General features: G+C 41.1%; 1 protein-coding gene across 3 annotated transcripts in view; it reads left to right on the top strand.

The window, feature by feature from the left end:
- Positions 1 to 21,573, top strand: part of LOC143934032 (ras-interacting protein 1-like) — an 89,961-nt gene that overhangs the window by 20,598 nt on the left and 47,790 nt on the right. For all 3 annotated transcript variants that reach the window (XM_077457279.1, XM_077457278.1, XM_077457277.1), the window contains exons 3-4: positions 9,389 to 10,027; positions 15,947 to 15,984. In XM_077457279.1, coding sequence (XP_077313405.1) covers positions 9,389 to 10,027; positions 15,947 to 15,984 — 677 coding nt within the window. The remainder of the gene's footprint in view (positions 1 to 9,388; positions 10,028 to 15,946; positions 15,985 to 21,573) is intronic.

Below are 21,573 nucleotides of genomic sequence, written 5' to 3'. Positions count from 1 at the left end.
TTCTATTGATCTCTATTGTACTTACTAAAATGTTCATACGAAAAGAATCCTCCTTAAACATTGTATAAACTTTAGCAAAGACATGACTTGATTGGGGAAAATGTGCAAAGCAAGTGGAGACGCGTTCCAACCAAACAATAAAAATTGCACTATCCTTGTGTTAGGTATAAGTTAATAAATCACACGAGACACAATAAAAGTGCATTAAACATATGATGACCTCATCCTAAATTGACATATCTGTGCAAATTAAGTCCATATAAAATGTGCAAACACTATATCTATCTATCTATCTATCTATCTATCTATCTATCTATATATATATATATATATATATATATATATATATATCATGCAAAAAAGTGCTCAGCCATATATACCACAATCTTGCATGCAAAGGTTCCACGATCTCCTAAGCCCCCAAGATAGACTACATGGAGGAAGTTAAAGTACAGAGGAATAGCCACATAGTGTAATATTTCACCAAAATAATAATAGAATGATAAAATCACACTTGCAATTTTGAAGGAATTATGCAGTATGTCTTACAAACAACCAGCAGGTCTAAGTGGTCAGGCCGACTTGTGGAATAACCGTGTGAGGCCCCTCCCAACACGCGCGTTTCTCTGTAACCAGCCTCTAGCCTCATATCCCTAGACGATGCTTGTTACAGAGAAACACTCGTATAGAGAGGGGCCTCAAATGTGATGTTATCCTACAAGTTTCTTCAAAATTGTAAGTGTGATTTTATCATTTTATTCAAATTTTGGTGAAATACTACACTATGTGGATTTTCCTCTGTACTTTAACTTCCTCCATGGAGTCTATCTTGGCTTACGAGATCATGGAACCTTTGCATGCAATATTGTGGTATATATGGCTGCTATGCAGCAAGGCGTCTGATGGTCTCCTTGTTGGATCAGAGCAGCTGGTAAGGAGCTCATTTAATTGCTTGTGGTGATTCTTTTTGGGAGCACTCTTTCTTTGGTGATTCACATCAACATTCCTTCATGGCAAAGAAGAGGGACTATTAAAGTTTAGAAAATCTGAGCACCTTTTTGCACTATATATATATATATATATATATATATATATATATATATATATATATATATATATATATATATATATATATATATATATATATATATATATATAGGCAAGTCCGTCGAAAGTCTGTCTGACCTTTTCTGCCGGAAAGTCTGGTCGTGTGTACACGGCATTAGTTGAATGAAACGGGTCAATATAGCTGGTGTGTAGTACCACCAATATAACACTTTATAGGCATTCTCCAATATAAGGACATTTCTTGAGCACTTGGAAAGGGCCATGGTCATAGTCCGCCAGTCCTCTGGGTCTAGCTGTTTCCCCAATTATTTTTCCCTTTGAAGTTGGTAGGGCCTCAACTGAGGTTTTTTTTGTAGAAATTATGAACGAGTATACTAATGATATGCCTGGGGAAGGGGCTCTCAAAAGGAGTCGGGGTGTATGGAGTGGGACAAGATTTAATAAGTTGTTCGAGAAAGTGTCTCAATTGTAGGTAGCTATAGTGTTCCCTCAGTGGGATATCATGAGAAGAGCATAAGGCATCAAATGTTAATATCCTAGTGGGGGTAAACAAAGAATGTCTGTAAACCCATGTGTAGTCCACCAGGAGAATTGGGCCGGGTTTTCACATCCCAGAGGGAACAATGGGCAATGTAGGAGTTCCAATAGTGGAGATCAAGCCCGTGGAGTATTTGATTGAGTCACATAAAAGGAATGGGTTAAACATGGTCCTATTGATTTTGAACGATAGGTAGGAGGGAGTCATGGTAGAGAGGAGACCGGCATAGGGTCAAAGTCAACAAGATCTATTGTTGCCCATAGCGGCATCTGGTTTCATGGAGATGGGAGAGTGGAGCAATACCTGCTGCTGTATAGCAAGCCTGCAAGTTAGGTACCAAGAGATCAGTCGGGCATACAAGACATGTTTATTGATTTGAGGGCGGATAGATCCCATATAAAAGGCAAGAGCTTGCATTGATGAATGCGTAAGATGTAAGAGGGGATGGGGACAGGTAAGACCCGAAAATAGTAAAGTAATTTAGAGAGGTAAGACGTTCGGATGGACAATTGGCCTGAAACTTTCCTGCGTTCATAGGAATAAGGCGGATTCCAAGGTAGGGTAGAGAGGATTGCCACTGAAAGGGAAAGGATGATTTCAAATTCATCAATACTGGATGAGGGAGGTTAACTGACAGGGCTTTATATTTGGAGGGGTTAACACAAAGGCCTGAGAGGGAAGCAAAAGAATCTAGAAGCGAGAATACATTTTGTAGAGAGATCCTGGGGGAGATTAAGGTTAACAAGATATTGTCGGCAAATAAAGATATTTTGTGGGAAGAACCTGCAACATCAATACCAACTGATATTGGAATGAGAGCAAACCTCCTCCGCCAATGGCTCCAGAGGCGATTCAAATCCATAGTACTTAAGTTTAGCTCGAGGGGAATCATAGAGGGCTGCCATCCATCTCAGGAAGGAGGCGCCAAATCCATAATGGCAAAGTACAGACATGAGATAAGGCCATGATAGCGCGTCAAAGGCCTTTTTCACGTCTAAGGATAGAAGCATTGATTCTAACGAACGAATGTGAGCTATGTGTTGCAACTGTAAAATCCACTGAATAGCATCCCCTGCTTGCCTCTGTGGTACAAAGCCGACTTGATCTTTCTTTATTAAGCAGGGAAGGAAAGAGTTCAATCGGTTAGCCAGGGTCTTGGTCAAAACCTTCATATCTATGTTGATTAGAGAAATGGGTCGGAAGTTAGCCCAAGAGGAATGGTCACGGTCAGGTTTGGGAAGACATTATTAGCGGTTAACAGGTCTGAGGTGAAATTCTGGCCCTGTTTAAAAGAGTTATACATAGCTGTCAGATGTGGGGCTATAATGTCGGCAGTTTCCTATAATAAAGCACCGTGTAGCAGTCTGGTCCTAGTCGCTTACCCACTTTCAGGTCTTTGCTACAGTGAAGGACTTCCGAGACTTGAATGTCCTGGTCCATGAGGGCCGAGTGAGACTCTGTCAATGTGGGTAGTGAAAGGCAGTCAAGGAAACTGTCTATGTCCTGACTACCCGAATGAGCAGAGGCCAAGTACAGTTTGGTCAAATGGTAACGGAATTCTTCCGGAACCTTCACTGGATTACTGGTGAGTACATTATGCCTAGTACGCAGAGTGATAGGGGTACATTTAGGAGTAAAGGTATGAAGCCTGTGGGCCATCATCTGATTTGATCTATTCGCTTTGGCATACCACTTCTGGCGGGACCAACGCAGAACACGTTCAGTTCCACCCGTAAGGCATAGGTTTAGCTCTGAGAGAGCCCGATTCAGGATTTTACGGTTAGCGGGAGTGGGGGATTGTTTAAATGCAGTAGAAAGTAATTCCAGGTGGGCCTCTAAATGCCCCTTTCTCGTTCACGTTTAGAAACTATCTGTATGATGTGGCCCCTAAGAACCGAGCCTATGTTGGTACGGAAGTAATCCTCAGAAGCTTTCAGAATATGATCCCAAATCTCCTTGAAAGATAGAAGTGAGTCATTCATTACACAGGGGGATGGGGTGGTCTACTGAGAATAGAGTTACATACTACCAAAATGGGGTCATGATCTGACCATGGGGCAGCTAAAATAGAAGTGGATACTACCAGATGTTTCCTTAACATAAACACATGGTCTATTCTAGAGTGAGAATAGTGGGGGTGAGAATAGTGTGTGTAATCTTTGCCTAGGGGATGGAGTTCCCTCCAAAGGTCAACCAGGTTATGGACTTGTAGGGCGCAAGCAAATTTCCTAGCATCAGGGGAAGGAGCAACACGTTCTGAGGGATGTTTGTCTAAGGAACGGTTTAAAGCCAAATTCGAGTCGTCTGCAAGAAGGAGGGTGCCCTTGTGGTGAGATGTCAGAAGGCCATAGAGATGGGTCAGAAAGGGTTCTGTGGTAGAATTAGGAGCATAATAAGTCATGATAGTAACCTCTGTGACCTGAATGGTACCTTGTAGCAACACATATCTGCCATCTGGATCCGCTATCTGTTTAGTGCAACTGAAAGGGACCGACTTTTGAAAAGCAATGAGCAGCCCCTTTTGCTTAGTTTGGCCGTTGGCAAAAAAAAAAACCTGAGAGTATTGAGTATCAAAATATTTTGGGTAGGGAGTGGTTGAAAAGAGGGTTTCCTGCAAACACGTTATATCTACCTGCTGTCTTTTATGGTATTTGAAAAATTTTACTAGTTTTTGGGGGTAGTTAATGCCCTGAACGTTCAGTTATTTCACTCATTACAATGCAAATCAATTTATAACGTTCTTGAAATGCTTTTTTCTGGATATTTTTGTTGTTATTCTGTATCTTACTGTTAAAATAAACCTACCATTAATATCACTAATCATTTATTTTGTCAGTAAGCAATCGTACAAAATCAGCAGGGGATCAAATATTTTTCCTCCCTGTATATGTACATACAGTATCTCACACCAATAAGAGGAGGGGCCATAAATGACCCACCAAGATGAGGATCGGGTCACTCTGTGCAAGTTCATTGCATAATACAGGTAAGTATGGTATATCATGTTTATTTAAAAAAATTACTTTACATTCATTTTAAAGCTGACCTATTACTATATATATATATATATATATATATATATATATATATATATATATACAGTATCTCACAAAAGTGAGTACACCCCTCACATTTTTGTAAATATTTTATTATATCTTTTCATGTGACAACACTGAAGAAATTACACACTGCTACAATGTAAAGTAGTGAGTGTACAGCTTGTATAACAGTGCACATTTTCTGTCCCCTCCAAACAACTCAACACACAGCCATTAATGTCTAAACCGCTGGCAACAAAAGTGAGTACACCCCTAAGTGAAAATGTCCGAATTGGGCCCAAAGTGTCAATATTAGTACAGTTAATGCTTTTAAAGGTTAAATAAAACATACAGTATCTCACAAAAGTGAGTACACCCCTCACATTTGTGTAAATATTTTATTATATCTTTTGATGTGACAACACTGAAGAAATTGCACTTCACTACAATGTAAAGTAGTGAGTATACAGCTTGTAAACCGCTGGCAACAAAAGTGAGTACTAAGTTAAAATGTCCCAATTGGGCCCAAAGTGTCAATATTTTGTGTGGCCACCATTATTTTCCAGTACTGCCTTAACCCTCTTGGGCATGGAGTTCACTAGAGCTTCACAGGTTGCCACTGGAGTCCTCTTCCACTCCATGACAACATCATGGAGCTGGTGGATGCTAGAGACCTTGCGCTTCTCCATCTTCCATTTGAGGATGCTCCACGGATGCTCAATAGGGTTTGGGTCTGGGGACATGCTTGGCCAGTCCATCACCTTTACCCTCAGCTGCTTCCGCAAGGCAGGCGGCACAGTGGTGTAGTGGTTAGCACTCTCACCTAGCAGTAAGAAGGGTCGCTGGTTCAAATCCCAACCACGACACTACCTGCCTGGAGTTTGCATGTTCTCCCTGTGCCTGCGTGGGTTTCCTCCGGGTACTCCGGTTTCCTCCCACAATCCAAAGACATGCAGGTAGGTTATTTGGCTTCTGTCCAAAATTGGCCCTAGTATATGAATGGGGACCTTGGATTGTGGGCTCTTTGAGGGTAGGGACTGATGTGAGTGTGTAATGTACAGGGGCAATTGTTGACACTCACTCAGGTTGAACTGGATGGACTGGTGTCTATATTCAACCTTACTAACTATGAAACTATGAAACTATGAAGGCAGTGGTTGTCTCAGAGGTGTGTTTGGGGTCATTATCATGTTGGAGTACTACCCTGCAGGCCCAGTCTCTGAAGGGAGGGGATCATGCTCTGCTTCAGTATGTCACAGTACATGTTGGCATTCATGGTTCCCTCAATGAACTGTAGCACCCCAGTGCCGACAGCACTCATGCAGCCCCAGATCATGACACTCTCACCACCATACTTGACTGTAGGCAAGACACACTTTTCTTTGTACTCCTAACCTGGTTGCCGCCACACACACTTGACACCATCTAAACCAAATAAGTTTATCTTGGTCTCATCAGACCATAGGACATGGTTCCGGTAATCCATGTCCTTAGTCTGCTTGTCTTCAAAAACTGTTTGCAGGCTTTCTTGTGCACCATCTTTAGAAGAGGCTTCCTTCGGGACAACAACAATTTGATGCAGTGTGTGGTGTATGGTCTGAGCACTGACAGGCTGACCCCCACCCCTTCAACCTCTGCAGCAATGCTGGCAACACTCATATGTGTATTTCCGAAAGACAACCTCTGGAAATGACGCTGAGCATGTGCACTCAACTGGCGGTGGGAGTGTCATGGATGCCAACATGTACTGTGACATATTTAGACATTAATGGCTGTGTGTTGAGTTATTTTGAGGGGACAGCAAATTCACACTGTTATACAAGCTGTACACTCATTACTTTACATTGTAGCAAGGTGTAATTTCTTCAGTGTTGTCACATGAAAAGATATAATAAAATATATACAAAAATGTGAGGAGTATACTCACTTTTGTGAGATAGTGTATATATGATGTGACAGGTCATCTTTAAAAGACTGTAAAGTCACTTTTTTTTTTTTAATAAACATGATATACTTACCTGTTTTGTGCAATGAACTTGCACACAGCGGCCCGATCTTCATCTTGGTGGGTAATTTCTGGCTCCTCCTCTTATTGGTGTGCAACCATAAGAAACCACGTCCCATTGTGGCAAACATGCAAGCTCTATCTTGAGCTGCACTGCCTGCATCCATAGACACAGACAGAGCTGCTCAGCCCTGCCCCCTGTTCCCTAGTCACAGGATTTGACTGAAAGCAGTGGGAGCCAATGACTCCCACTATCTCAACAAAGCCAGTGAGAGCAGGGATAAACCTCTACAGATGGGCACAATGCTTGCTATGGGGGCACATACCTAAGAGGAGGAGCAAAAAGGGCCAGTGGGGGACCCCGGAAATGGAGGCTAGGGGCCACTCAGAGCAGGTAAGTATAACATGTTTAATATTTTTAATGACCTTTACAACCGCTTTAAGCACCTGCCCTGTCTGTCTCGCAGGACTGAGGTGGAGGATACTGGTGATTCTCATTGCACCCAGATGGATAAGATACTCAGACCTCATCGGACTCCATGGGCTATTCCAGATCATCCATATTTTCTGTCTAAGAAATTGGTTTACCACCCTGCTTTAAGGTTACTGGCTTTGATGGCTTAGCTTTTGAAGTGCAGATTCTAAAGGGTAGGGGCCTACATGATCTGGTTATTCTTATGCTCCAAAAGGCTAGGAAACCTATCTCTCAAAGGATGGAGGACTACCTCGACTTGAAAAGAGGGACACATCCTGACCTTTCTTCTAGTTTGGATTACCGCCCTGAGTATTATCTAGGGTCAAATCTTGGCTCTAGCAATATTTTTCTTTTATCCACCGTTTGCCCCTTATTCCTTGGTGAAGGCCTTTTTACAGGGTGTGGTTCATGTAGTTCAACCTGTATGTCCAACTGTTACTCCATGGGATATTGACCTGGTTCCTATCAGGAATAACCCTCTTTGAAATCCCTCTCACGAGGTTGCCTTACTCCCTGCCATTATCTCTGTGAGCCGTATTCATATTTGTAATTCTGGAGGAACCATATTAGGGACAGCCAGCTCATTATTCAAGCCCAATATTCAAGCTAATGGGCTTAGGGATAAGGTTCTAAGCTTTCCTGTCAAAGCTCACTCTCTAGATCAGTAAGTTCATCTTGGGTTCATCATCATCAGGCAACTGTTTCCCAGGTTTGCAAGGCTGCTACCCGGTCATCAGTTTACATGTTGTCTAAGCTTTATCAGGTTGATTTTCAGACTTCAATTGATGCCAGCTTCTGGCATAATGTTTTAGACTCTTTATTAAGCTGTAAGTAGCTCTCAGTTCTTTTTCATCTACTTGTTTTTTGTGGACCTGTTAGCGTTTTGTTTGCTATGTTTCCCACCCCTGGTAAGCCATATTGTATTGCCCTCAATATTCACCTCACTTAAGTGGTTCTAAAGCCCAAAGTTTGCAGGATCCCTTCCTCACCTCCCTTATACTTACCTGAGCCTGATTTCTATCCAGCACTGTGAATGAGAGCAGTGTCTCTCTCTGCTCTCTCCCTCCTCACAGTGCAGATTGATATCAGCGGGAGCCATTGGCTCGTGCTGCTGTCAATCAACCCCTTCGAAGAGGGAGGCGGGGCGAAGCCCAGCTATCTATGTCAATGGACAAAGGCAGCAGTGCTCAAGGGCATACTTTCGCAAACAGCCTCCTAGGAGGGGTACTCAGAAGGGGGGAGGGGCCAGGAGCAGCGGCGGAGAACTGCAGAAGACAAGAATCAGAGCTGCTGTGTGCATAACCTTTGCACAGAGCAAGTATAACATGTTTGTTGTTCAAAAAACAATAAAGGTTTACTATCACTTTAAGTACTGGTTACAATGCATTATATAATGTACAGTTGCCATATTTATGTTATGTACAATTGTGATATTTCACTGGAAGAAATTGCCCCTTCTTGCCATGCTCCCTTCGTTTCACTGCCTCACAAAAGGACCTGTTAAGATGGAAATCCAGAGACTGAAGAATCTTAAGTAATAAGAGCATCAGAGGTCACTAAGTTTGGCAGAATTGCTGATTTGTCAGCTGCCTGACCTCTCATCTCCCATTCTCAGAATGTGTAGTGTGTGAGATGAAGCAGTTAGGAGGCAGCAGTTGTTCCCAACACTTCACATAAATTATCAGGCTGACATAGTAGCTAAAGTCACAAAGCTACCTAATTCACGAAGCTTTAACACCAGTCCAAGGCACTTGTGTGACTGTAACTTTCAATTTTATTGGACTGAAAATAACGTTCACTTAAAAAATATATATTTATAAATTATATGTATAACTATATATTTGTCCTTTTGTAAATTGAGCCTAAATTAAAGATACATTTAGCTGGCTGTGCTGTAGATGGGTAGCATTTCTAACAACATTTAATAGAAAAAGAAGGTTCCAAGAAGGTATGTTCATTTTTCTAATCATGATGGGTCAAATTTATGTTTGCTTTTGACCGCAGTAACCAGAAAATTCAAAGGAGCAGGATGGAAGTTTTTCGTTGAACGAATACATTTCGAACAGTGTATGTGGTTTTCATTTGGTAAAATCCATTCATCTATCCCAGCAGCATCTATCAAAAGCTAAATATGATTTTAAGAGTACAGAACTTTTATGTTTATCGCAATATAAAATAGAATATCAAACTCTTAAAATGTATCTTAATTTAATTGCCATAGCTTAATTTGGATAAAACATTCTCGATTTGTGTTTTTGTATCAGGATTTTGTGATTTATGTGATGACCCGAAAGAAACATCTGTTTGGAAGATCAGAAAAAGCTTCAAGGGACAAAGGACCTTACGTTGATACTTTCCTGTCCGCTCCAGATATACTGCCCCGTCACTGCTGTGTATGGAGGTTAGATTCCTCAACTCAAAAGAACCTAGTCCGAGTAAGACCTTACCGGGGAGCCCTTGTTACTCACAATGGGGCAGTACTTCAGAGAGAAGCTGAACTCCACACTGGTGATTTACTGGGGCTTGGAGAGCATTTTCTCTTTATGTACAAAGACCCTAGAGTGCCACAGTCCAGACCTGCCTGGCTTCCTCAATCCTGGTCCTCTCCTGGCCTGAGTGGGGCCTTTTCATGTCAAATGTGTGGGAGATCACTCCAGGAGCGACAGGAGGCTGTCCAAGCTTACATAGAGAGCAAGGATTTGTTGCTACAATACCGCTCTCAGGAAGAGGATGCTGTATTAAAAGAGATTATTGAGAAAAACGGCAACCCAAGCACTGAATTCAAACTGTCCCCTGCCTACCTCTTCAGCCTCTGTATTGAGCACTCAACAAGAGCCCTGGATCCAGGACACTTTCCTAAACTCTTAATGAAGATTGCCACCATGATTAAGGAAGTTGTCTGGGTAAGGTCATTTCCATTTCTTTTGTTTGCAATATTTATTTTACAGTATTTTGTAGAATTCTCTAGAATTGTATTTATTTTTACTTGTTTCAATGATTAAAAAATTAAGGGGGGATGGTAAAAGCAAACAGGCACATTATTGAGATTTTATAGTGCAAGTTAAAAAATGAAAGCAATTTTTTGATTGGTTGCTTGTTGTAATGATACCTATAATTTTCTTTAGTTTTTACTAATTTAATTGTACAGATTTTCTCCTGTCTGTACCCGTGTGGAAGCCATGTGATACACATATACAAATTAGGTTTTAGTTTTTTTTAAATGTATTTTGTTAATTAAATTATTTTGCCATTCAACTGCTGTAATTCCCCAATTCTGTCACATTCCAGCTAAAATATGTAGCTACGCTTGCAGTAGGAGTGACAGCTTTATAAACAGAAGGGTGATGCATACCTACCTAACAGGGTTTAAAGTATGTAGAGAACTTTGGTGGTTGTTACCAGACGCAGAGGTGTACAATTGCAGACTCTTAAAATATTTTTTTCTACCCTCCTTATGTCATACAGCCAGGGTGCAGGCTTGTACTGTAAAAGCCATTGAAAAGGGTGAAAAATATTTTGTAAATATTTCAGTTATTTGTACAGTTGTTTGGTTGTATTTGCCTTTTATGGAGACATATATATATATATATATATATATATATATATATATATATATATATATATATATATATATATATATATATATATTTTTTTTTTTTTTTTTTTTTTGGTGTGTTCCTGTAAAATAAATGTATTATTATTTTATAAAAAATAAGTAAATGTGTTTACTCCAACAGTAACAACCATTGTTTTATGAGAAGGGACTGAGCAGGTACACATAAGGAACCAAACATCACAGAGTCATTATACATTTTTTATGACTAAAGGCACATGTCAAAATTACTTTATAAAACCAAACAATAAGAAGATTCTGGTTCTGATCCTTTATTCTCTATCTTTCTGTGAATTTTCCCTGTCTGTTATGCTATCCTTTAAGGACACTCCTCCTCTGGCTTTTTTAGTTGTATCTCTGCTGTTTCTCTGGTTATGTCTCTGCGCTGTGCTACCTTGCTGAAGCTACACCAGTGCATCATCCATACTTTGCTTCTGGGACTTTTGGAATGCTTTCCCATCAGCATGGTGCTAGATAATTGATATACACAGTGTTCTAAAATTCCAATCCCTTGCCTTCTGTTATAGCTACACTATATTACCAAAAGTATTGGAATGCCTGTGTTTACACACACATAAATTTAATGGCATCCCAGTCTTAGTCCATAGTGTTCAATATTTAGGTGGCTCACCCTTTGCCCTTTGGTTTGACCATTCTTCCAGAAGCGCATTTGTGAAGTCAGGCACTGAGGTTGGATGACAAGGCCTGGCTTGCAGTCTTCACTCTAATTCATCCCAAAGGTATTCTATCGGGTTGAGGTCAGGACTCTGTGCAGGCCTTAAGTTCCTCCACCTCAAACTCACTCATCCATGTCTTTCTGTACCTTGTTTGTGCATTGGTTTGAGCAGTCATGTTGAAACAGGAAGGGGCTATCCCCAAACTGTTCCCACAAAGTTAAGAGCATGAAATTGTCTAAAATATCTTGGTATGCTAACGCCTTAAGAGTCCCCTTCACTGGGCCAAGCCCAACCACTGAAAAACAACCTCACACCATAGTCCCCCCTCCACCAAATGATTTGGACCAGTGCTCAAAGCAAGGTCCATACACACATGGGTGAGCGAGTTTGGGCTCCTCCGCTTCTGGAAGAATGGTCAAACATTCCCATAGACACACTCCTAAATCTTGTGGACAGCCTTCCCACAAGAGTTGAAGCTGTTATAGCTGCAAAGGTTGGGTCAACTCAATATTGAACCTTACGGACTAAAACTAGGATGCCATTAATGTTCATGTGTGTAAAGGCAGGCGTCCCAATACCTTTGGTGGTATAGTGTATCTTGTCCCTTGCATCTTTATGTATACTTTGAACTCTTGTCTTGGTGGAGTTGTCTTACTTTGGTTCTTACATGTTTATTGTTTGATGTGGTTTGTCTTCTTTGATCCATACCTGGTATCCTGTTTTGTACGTTATTTTATCTGCTTTCACCCACTATCTTGTCTGTTGCTTCCCTTTGCAGTCCCTTTTTTGTTTGTGGGCTCCCGTTTCTGCACTTCAAGCTCTTTTTTCATGTTTGTTGTAAGCTGTTTTTCCTGAGATTTTCTTGGTAACTATCCATGTTCCCTACCCATGTACTTCAGCCATTTACCATCACTGTCTGTATCTAGTTTCCATTTGTTACTCCATTTTCATTATTGAAGTACTCCACCAGGGCCAAGCCTGTAATTCAATGTATCTTACCTGGCTATAGTAAGGAGATCATACTCCCAGCTCCCACCTATAGGCAACACAAGTTCTTCTCTTTTTACTTGGTCTTGTGTCTAATTGATCTCCTGACTGATTGTGACTTTTGCTTTGCTGACAGTCACCTCTGACTCTCAACCTTCAGGTTTACCCTTCAAGATATCACTTCTTTTTACTTACATGTTTTGCACACAATGACAAAGTAATTGTTCAAGGATTTTTCAAACTCCCTACTTCTGACTAGTAGCCTTCTACCATGATTCATGAACTGGTTTACCTTTCATTTAAGGAAATGAGTGCAAAGTTATGCAAACCATTAATTTGCAGCAATACGGAAACTAGAACCCCAGCTGTATCCTCTACTGATCTTGTACTAATGAGACTTTACAATTTTGGAAATGACATGTAGCTATATCTATTATGCTGTCTGTGTTTGTTTTGTAACCAATGGTTCTGGGGGCATAGCTGGCCATATGGGGGAAAAGATCGGATTCCTTGGGGTTGATTTAGTAAAGGGACATAGGCTGTCTATAGGGCATCCCTGAAACTGCACTATATGTAGAGCATGCACCCCTGAACTTGGCACACCCCTGAACTCTGCACATAATGTACTCTTGGTATTTATTGCCCCTCCCACTGCTATTTTGTCAAACTCACTGTTCAATGCGGTTTGGCGCGGGGTTCATGGTTCATTTCCTACACCTATTTTCTGAGAAAAAAAAGCCCTGTATAAATGTATGTAGTCATATGCCTCGTACACACGACCGGACTTTTCGAGGGACTAGGTCCGACAGACTTTTGACGGAGTTCTGACGGAGTTCTGACAGACTTTCCGAATGAACGGACTTAGCCACACACAATCACACCAAAGTCCGACGGATTCGAACATGATGACGTAGGACTGGACTAGAATAAGGAAGTTCATAGCCAGTAGCCAATAGCTGCCCTCGCGTCGGTTTTTGTCCGTCGGACTAGCATACACACGAGCGGATTTCTTGGTAGGAACTGGGTCCGGCGGAGTTCCGGCGGAAAAATTTGAAACATGTTCCATTTCTAAAGTCTGTCGGATTTTTGCAAATCAAAAGTCCGCTGCAGCCCACACACGATCGAATGGTCTGCCGGAATCGTTCCGTCGGACCTTTAATGTTGAAAAGTCCGGTCGTGTGTACGCGGCATAACAGATACAACTTGCCCTTTGAGGGCAGCCATAATGCTGATGTGGCCCATGATGAAATTGAGTTTAACACCCCTGCACTAAAGTTTAATGGCAGTTGCCTGCTATTTCTAGTGCACATATTATTGCTTAGTATATTAGGTGTTTAGTAGATGGACTATACTCTTATCATGAGAGCAATATCTCTTCCCCTGTTTTATGTCCACAACACAGCTATTCAACCTGCTCACTGGAAAAGAAAAAACGTAGGACCACTTTTTGTTCTTAATGTGCAATTGTTGGGTGTGCTAAATCAGGGACAAGAAAAACACCCTGCCTCTGTGTAGCTCAGTCAATGGATACTTACTTTCTCCCGTTCTTTACATGTCAGTCATGATAACAATAAAAACCTATTTGCTTATTAGCCAATTTGTGATAGAACAAACATGGCTATCAACAGCCTCCTCCTATTAATTCATAGGATAATGGATGCAAATGGAACATCTTTGAATAACAAACAAGTGGCTTGGGTGATTAAAGGTGGTTTTTCGATATTACTGAGGAGGCATGAGCAGGATAACAAACTTGGACTCTGCACCTTTACAAATAACCCAGCAAGAGCAGTTCCCATATTTATAGATTTTTTTTTCCCGTTCCCATATTTTGATCCTCACAGGCTTAATCTAAAGCAGAATTGAATTCTGGATTGATCTTTAGCTGCTCACCCACTCCTTCTCAACCCACGCCAGTATTAAGACCACTAAGGACTTCTGGAATAATTTTTTACGTGCTTCAAACTTCTTAAGCTTCTAGAAGTAGAAATCTGGTGGATATTCAATTTAAAAACGAGAATTCCGGTTTGAATGAATTACAGATATGATGTGGATCTGTTTTTATGTTGGCGACACCAGCTATTATTATCATTAGCCTGCACTATGTTTTTTTTTTTCCACCTATTTCAATCTCTCTGATTTTCCTTGCAATGAGATCCTTGGTAGTATTGAAATCTAAGGCCGCGTACACACGGGCGGACTGTTCGTCCAACTTTGTCCGCTGAACAGTGTTTGGGCGGACAGTCCGCTCGTGTGTGGGCTTTCAGCGGACAGTTGGACGGACAAGGTTTTTCGGAAATTCCGTAAAACTGTCCGCTGAAACCTTGTTTCAGCGAACAGTCCGCTCGTGTGTAGGCTTGTTCGTCAAACAAAGTTGCGCGCATGCTCAGAAAGGATTTTCACGCCGAAAGCTATAATGCAGTGTATAGGACGTCGTATTTTTCGTCCCGTCGTACGTGCCGTTCACGTCATCGCGCACGGTTTCAGCAAACTGTTCGTCCGTCGTGTGTGGCCATGTCCGTCCATGCTAAGTTTGAGCGGACTGTTTGCCGAAACTGTTGGACGGACAAAGTTGGGCGAACAGTCCGCGCGTGTGTACGCGGCCTTAGTCTTGATCCATGCATGAAAAATGGTTTTATTTAATCATTTAAAATTATAGTATTTGTGTTCATTAAATAGTAACATATTCTTTCTTTCGTGCATATTATTGTCCATGTATCATTATTAATATCTTTATATAGTTATGTGTCAAGTCTCCATTCCTAGAGAGTCGTCTCTGCTGTGGTGATTTCTCATTTACTGTTAATTATACCAATTAACTAATGGGAGTTATTACAGTCACTTTAATATAAGCATGAATAAAGCATATGGATGAATTCCAGAGTGTTCTTCCAATTAATTTCTATTTAAGGACTTGTAGGTACTTTTGTTTGGTAGCTGAGAAAAACTGAGAAAAAGAGGTGTGTATGGTGTTGCATGAAATAAGGAAATTACCTGTCGCTCACTGCACTAGAGAAGACATGGGCACCTATTTCTCTGTGTGTCCTTTTTTTTCTTACTGAAAAAAGATAAGAGGATTGCTCAGGGCTGGATTAACTCTTTGTGGCAAGACTGGGCACAGATGACATGACATCTTATACTCTACAAGGTACAATAGTTAATTAAAAAAAGTTTTTTCGGGTTTACATTTACTTTAAGCTAGGAGTTTACATCTGAGGATGTCACTCTGGAGCCCTATCTAGCAAACACGGAGCACTTCCAACCCAATTTAGCAGTCTTTCTAGTTTAGGTTATGGAACCATTAGGGGTTGGCAGTCTTGGCACTAGATTAGGTTATAGAAAGTTGGGGGTGGTGGGATCGTGTCTTATAATTAGTCTACAGTTTAAGTCTATTCTTGCTGTTTACCCTTGCCAACATTTCCTTTCCATAATGGTATATTTTAATAAGATAGACATCTTCAAATGTGTGAACATGCTTTTTTTCACAAAGACATAATACTAGTAATATTGATGATAATAATATTAATAATGCTTTGTCCATGCAGGAGAAGATTAAAGAAATTGGAGACAAACAACCAGAAAAGTGAGTAGTGATCATTTTCTGAGTTTTTTCTTTATTTTCCTATGGCAGGAGTCATATCTTCCCTGAATTGATAGATAAGGGACATTTCAGTGATGCATTACTGTCTCAACTCATGACGCTATGTTTGCTGTTTCAGTCAGATGTGTTCATGATAGAGTTATTGTATTTATGGCTTGCCAGAAGACCAGGGAAAGAAGAGCCTATGTCACTTGAAGCTCTGGTGATAAAGAAGAAATATTGTTTTTTTAGAAAGTTGTATATCCTTTCTTTCTGAAATTATGGCTCATCTGCCACCATCTATTAATGTCAGTATCAACTTGACAATATCTACTGCTAGTGTAGAGAAAGTTGTCATTGTAAGATTCTCTTAACTGTTGGATTTATTTAACTGATGCATTTAAAGTGAACCTGTGCTTTGTTTATGCAGGGCTAAGCAACAGGTTCATTAGCCTATGTGCTGATTATCCATACATTTCTGTTCAAAATACAGGAACAAAAAAAAAAGAAGCACTGTGTAAACTTCATATTGATCTAGTTGTAGCTATCTTCCTGCCCCCAAATGACAGTGCATCCAGCATTGCATCATGGGAAAAAGGAAACTGAGCTATGTGCTCCACTTTTCCAGGTATTAGTTTCTTACTTTTCCAATACAGAGACATTGTAAGAAGATGGGGGTAGGAATCCACATTAAAGTGACCATGTTACTGTGCCCTGCACAATTACTTAAGCCGATCTGACTATTTTAATCTCCACAATATCGATTAGATTTAATGTTTGTTCATGCAAATTTCCACTGCAATTTTGCAAACCTCAGCCAAAATTGTGAGATCTGGGCCATTATAGCTTATAGAACTGTCATCTAAAGATGAACACCAGCCTTACCCAACACTGTATCCTGGCCTAGGCCGACAAGGCACAGGCCTAGGGCAGCACTTTGCAGGGGGGCAGCACGAAAAGAGTCCCTGCCAGCTTGCGCTACACTTTTAGTGTAGTGCCAGTCTTATGGGGTGGACTTGGCTGAGAGGCAAATTAGTCTACCGCCCCCATAAACGGCTGCACTGCTTTTGGTATGTGGGCAGCTGGCATTCCGGCAACTGTGGTGGTGGGGGGGGAGTTGGGGGAGCACCGCTTCTAATTTTGACTGTCCTATCATCCTGGACCACGAACCTTCCTCACTGTGCTGTTTTCTGCTGCACCATTGGCATAATTATATCTTCTTAGTCCTCTCCATAAAATTATTAGAAATTTGTAGAACTATAGGCAACACTTTTTTTTTTTCATTTTGGATAGCGTAAGGGAGACTTATAGCCCCCGTCAGTTTATTTTTTTTACCATCCCTGTCCCATCGCAGAGATTTCCCTTCACTTCCTGCCCCATAGCCAAACAGGAAGTGAGAGGAAATCTATGCAAATTAAGGGAATCTATTGCTCCCCCACCCCAGGCCCTCAGAACTAGTGTCCTCACTCGAAACAGCGAGGGGTGTGCCCTTGACAGGAAGAGGATGGGTGATATTTAAATTAGGGGGTGCATGAATTTAGTCAGGCCTAGGGTAGCAGAAAACCTAAATACAATACAGGCCTTAACTTCATTCATGCACAGTTGTATAGATTTCTCTGCTATACTGAAGTTGCTTACACAGATTTCACTGCACACTGTTAGCTTTTCACAGTGTCAATTAGAAGGTGACACAAGTCAGATAGAGCCCATCTCATTTTCTGGTTGGAAGATGTCCTGTATCACCTACCCCTCTACTCTTTCAGATAAATAAATCCTGTGCTGTGCTACCCCCTGAGCTATCTGCTGAACCTGCAGCAAAAAAACTAAAAAACTAAATTGTTAACTAAAGTGATGTGCCTATAAATGAAATCCCAAGAATAAATAATAAAAAAAAAAAAAATATATATATATATATATATATATATATATATATATATATATATATATATATATATATATATATATATATATATATATATATATACATGTATATTTTTATATATATTATATAAAGCAACGGTTGTCGTCATACAGCTTTCAACATCATATAGAGTGACTATACACACATTTCATAAAATATAAATATTGATACAAAAGTGATTCATAAAGTGCTCAACTGCATATAGGTCCGAAATACTCTGACCATACAGGGTCAGTTTTCAGCATCCTTAATACAAAGATAATAAATGTGACTTGATAGGTGACTGTGAATATAGCGATCTTCAGCAGTGATTACACTCAGGTGCTCCCCACCGCAAGGTAATGGGCGCTCACCACAGAGCGTGTGACCTCACAATTAGGTTTGGTCAGTACACGCTTTTTGAAATGTCAAAACGGATTCCAGGTCAGGTTGCAAGGTCCAAATACTGCTCAAAGACATGACATCCTCATATATATATATAAATATCAAAAAGAGACTTCCATAGTGTAATAACGTTTTAAAAGATTTTATTTAATGCAAACAAAACCCTATTATGGGGTATTCACATGGATCTGGTGCGTTAGTGCACCGCTCTATAGCATGCCTTAATAGCGCCAAGCCGTGGATGAGATTGTGTGCTCCTACTCCATAGGACAGACCAGCTGCCTCCTGCACCGTCCAGTCCCCTCCCCTACGTGTGTCGCTACAAGGGACAGTCTTACTATCTGTGGCCATGCTCCTTCATTTTTTTTATATTCACATTTTCTATTTTATTGGAAGGATGTCCTTAATAATTATTTTATGATGCCCAGGCAAACTTCCATCTACCCTTATTAATTTTTTAAGACAAAAAAGGGAAGACGAATTGGAAAGAATTGGGGATCTGAGAAATTGCAGGCATCAGTGCAGTGGATGATATACCATGCACAGTGTAATGACACATGACAGATTGCAGAACATCATTGGGAAAAAGCACAGCCTTGTTCTGTGCATCTAATTCATCCGTCAAAGCATCAAAAAAAAAAAAACTTTTATTCTCTATGCCATCCTGCTTTTCTCTTTGTCATTCTGGTATGCAAATATGTTTGAATTACATATGAGATAGATGAAGTTGGCCATGCTCCTTAATTGATTGCATTACCGCTCTTTCAATCATTGAGGTACCGCATCACACCTAGTGTTACCTAGGGTTGTCTGCGTGTAGGCAGGTAGCCTACTGTATGTATAGTTAGCAACTGGCTGCCCAGGTCAGGGGGAAGGGGTTAATGTTTTTGACTCCTTTCCTGGGGATATTGAGGGGCTTTCGCTGGGGTCCAGTCTTCCGTGTTCTATAAACGGTCAGAGGTTCAGATCCAAAGCAGGCTCCTGGGAACACTTGGAAAACACATGGGGAATCTATGCTAAAGACTTGCTGGGACCTATGGTGCGCCTGTAACCCAAAATCACTAGAAGAACCCTGCAACATGGACTTCTCTGTCAGAGCATCGCAAAGCACTCCGTATTTTGGGTACTGCATACGTAAGGCTCATCAAGAAGTTATGAGACTGCCTTTATGCTTGACTTTTCACATGACCGCAGCGCCTGCCTTGTCCCCAGGCATTGGTGAGCACATTCTCAGGTGAAGTATTACCCCATGCAAGGGTTAGCGACCCCATACAAGGCCTGCTGTAATTCAAGAACCCACCCTGAGGGGGAACCTTTCATGTGACCCTTGCATGGCGCACAACAAAAGAGGAAAGCATGGAGGATGTGACGAACCACCAGTCATTCCCTTCTTACATGCATGCAAATGCAGTCTGCCTAGGAATGCCTACTCCTTCAGATGGATATCTGCTTATCTAGGCATTTTGTTGTGTTCATAACCCCTCCCAAAAGCCAGCTCACTGTTTGCATCAGGCCTGAGGGCTCTCCAGAGGAGTACTGAGGCAGGGTGCTATGATGATTTCAGGAAACTATGCACAGCCCCCCTGCAGACCGCTTCCACCACCATGATCTGCCTGCATTGCGATGAGAAGCCTAGTGATGACACCATGGATCTAAATTCAGGTATTTATTGAAAAAGGAAATATTTTACTCAACATTTACAGCCATTTACAAGCATTTTAATATGTTAAATTTATTTTCCTGGGAAACACGTAACAATAAATGTAAACTTGTAAAATTAGCTTAAAGTGGTCTTTAAACCTCAGTCATGGAATCTGAGCAAAGCACATATATCTGTAGTGTTTACTTATCTCTCTGCAAAGCTCTGTGTCATTTCTCTCTGGTGTTTCCTTCCCTTTTTATCAGCATGAGTCACTTCTGAGAAATTTTCCCGACATATGAGATAAAATTTGTGTCGGCAAGGAGCTTTTCCCAGTGAAAGGCTGTGCGGGGATGGGTGTCAAGACAAGTTTGATCATTGGAGGAGAGCAGTCTGAGTTCCCAGCATAGCTAGCTAACTGCGCTGTGCTTGCATGCTTAGTGTGGTCAGTTTTTAATAGGATAGCAAAGGGACTAGCAGGAACACCAGGACAGGAGGCTTTTTCATATAGTGGGCACATATCAGGGATATGAAATGTTGGGTTTACATTCTATTTAAGTTGTGCCAGATAGGTTTACATTTCTGCCCCTTCCTGTGAAGCTTTGCAGAGGATTACAGGAAATTGATATCAAGACAGACTGAGAAACTATTTAAAGCTGATGTTTATTTTTATTTTTTTAAATCAACACTTGGGACACAACTTACATTTAATGCAAAGTGTTCCTTGTGTTGGTGCCAGCTGTCCTAGTTGAAATCCTCTGACTCCTACCATACCCCTGCAGCTGTAATGTTCTGGTACTGCGGGGGTTAATATCCGTGCAATAGTGATGAAAACTAAAGCAAGACTTTACACAGGAATAAAAATCCCACACCTAACTTAGATATGTCTTCATTAAAAACAACTTTTCAATGTATAGCAAAGCCTAAGTTCGGGCTTAAATATAATGTTTAAAACAGCACCAGAGACTCCCCGTCCTCATACCCTTGCAGCCATAACCTTTCTGCTGCAGGGGTTAAAGCTACAAATCCTGTAGCTGCTCACTTTTAATAAGAGGACACTCACCCTTCCATGGATTCCAGTACCATTTTCACCTGAGCCGATTCTTCAATTGGCTTCAGGTCCAGGCGCCAGCATTCTAACTGGCGACCCAAACGAATGTGGGAGCAGGTACTTGTTAAAACAAGGGACCTGCTCTCCCCCCCCCCCCCCCCCAAAAAAAAAGAAATGTTATGCCAAATTTGGCAGAGGAAGGGGACAGGAGGTAAACCCTTTTGGGTGGAGTTCTGCGTTAATATGAGCCCTGAACCTCATCAAGAGGGCTGACTATGCTCACCCTTTCCACCCACTTATCCATTTATACAAGCTTTACTATAGCTTCCATGAATGAAAAGTGCTCTATGAATGGAGAAGACAAGCTTTTCATTCCTCCACCCATTCTCCATTTGTAGAGTGCTTTTCATTGCTTGAAACTCTAGTACAGCTTCTATGAATAAAGGAAGGGGGGAGGAAAGGGTGGGTATAGTTGGCACTCTTTAAGAGTGCGACTTGTCAGGTCCAGCACTTATATGAACCCCCACAGCACCGGTAGATTACGGCTGCAGGGGGGCCGAAGACTTCAGATTTCAACAAGGACAGCTGGCACTAGCA

The sequence above is a fragment of the Lithobates pipiens genome, unplaced genomic scaffold (genome assembly GCF_037356315.1).
Source record: "Lithobates pipiens isolate NorthernLeopardFrog02 unplaced genomic scaffold, aLitPip1_a1.2 Scaffold_27, whole genome shotgun sequence".
In the NCBI taxonomy this organism is placed as follows: Eukaryota; Metazoa; Chordata; class Amphibia; order Anura; family Ranidae; genus Lithobates; species Lithobates pipiens.
The sequence above is the reverse complement of the archived record's forward strand: the minus strand, read 5'-3'. Positions and strand labels throughout refer to the sequence as shown.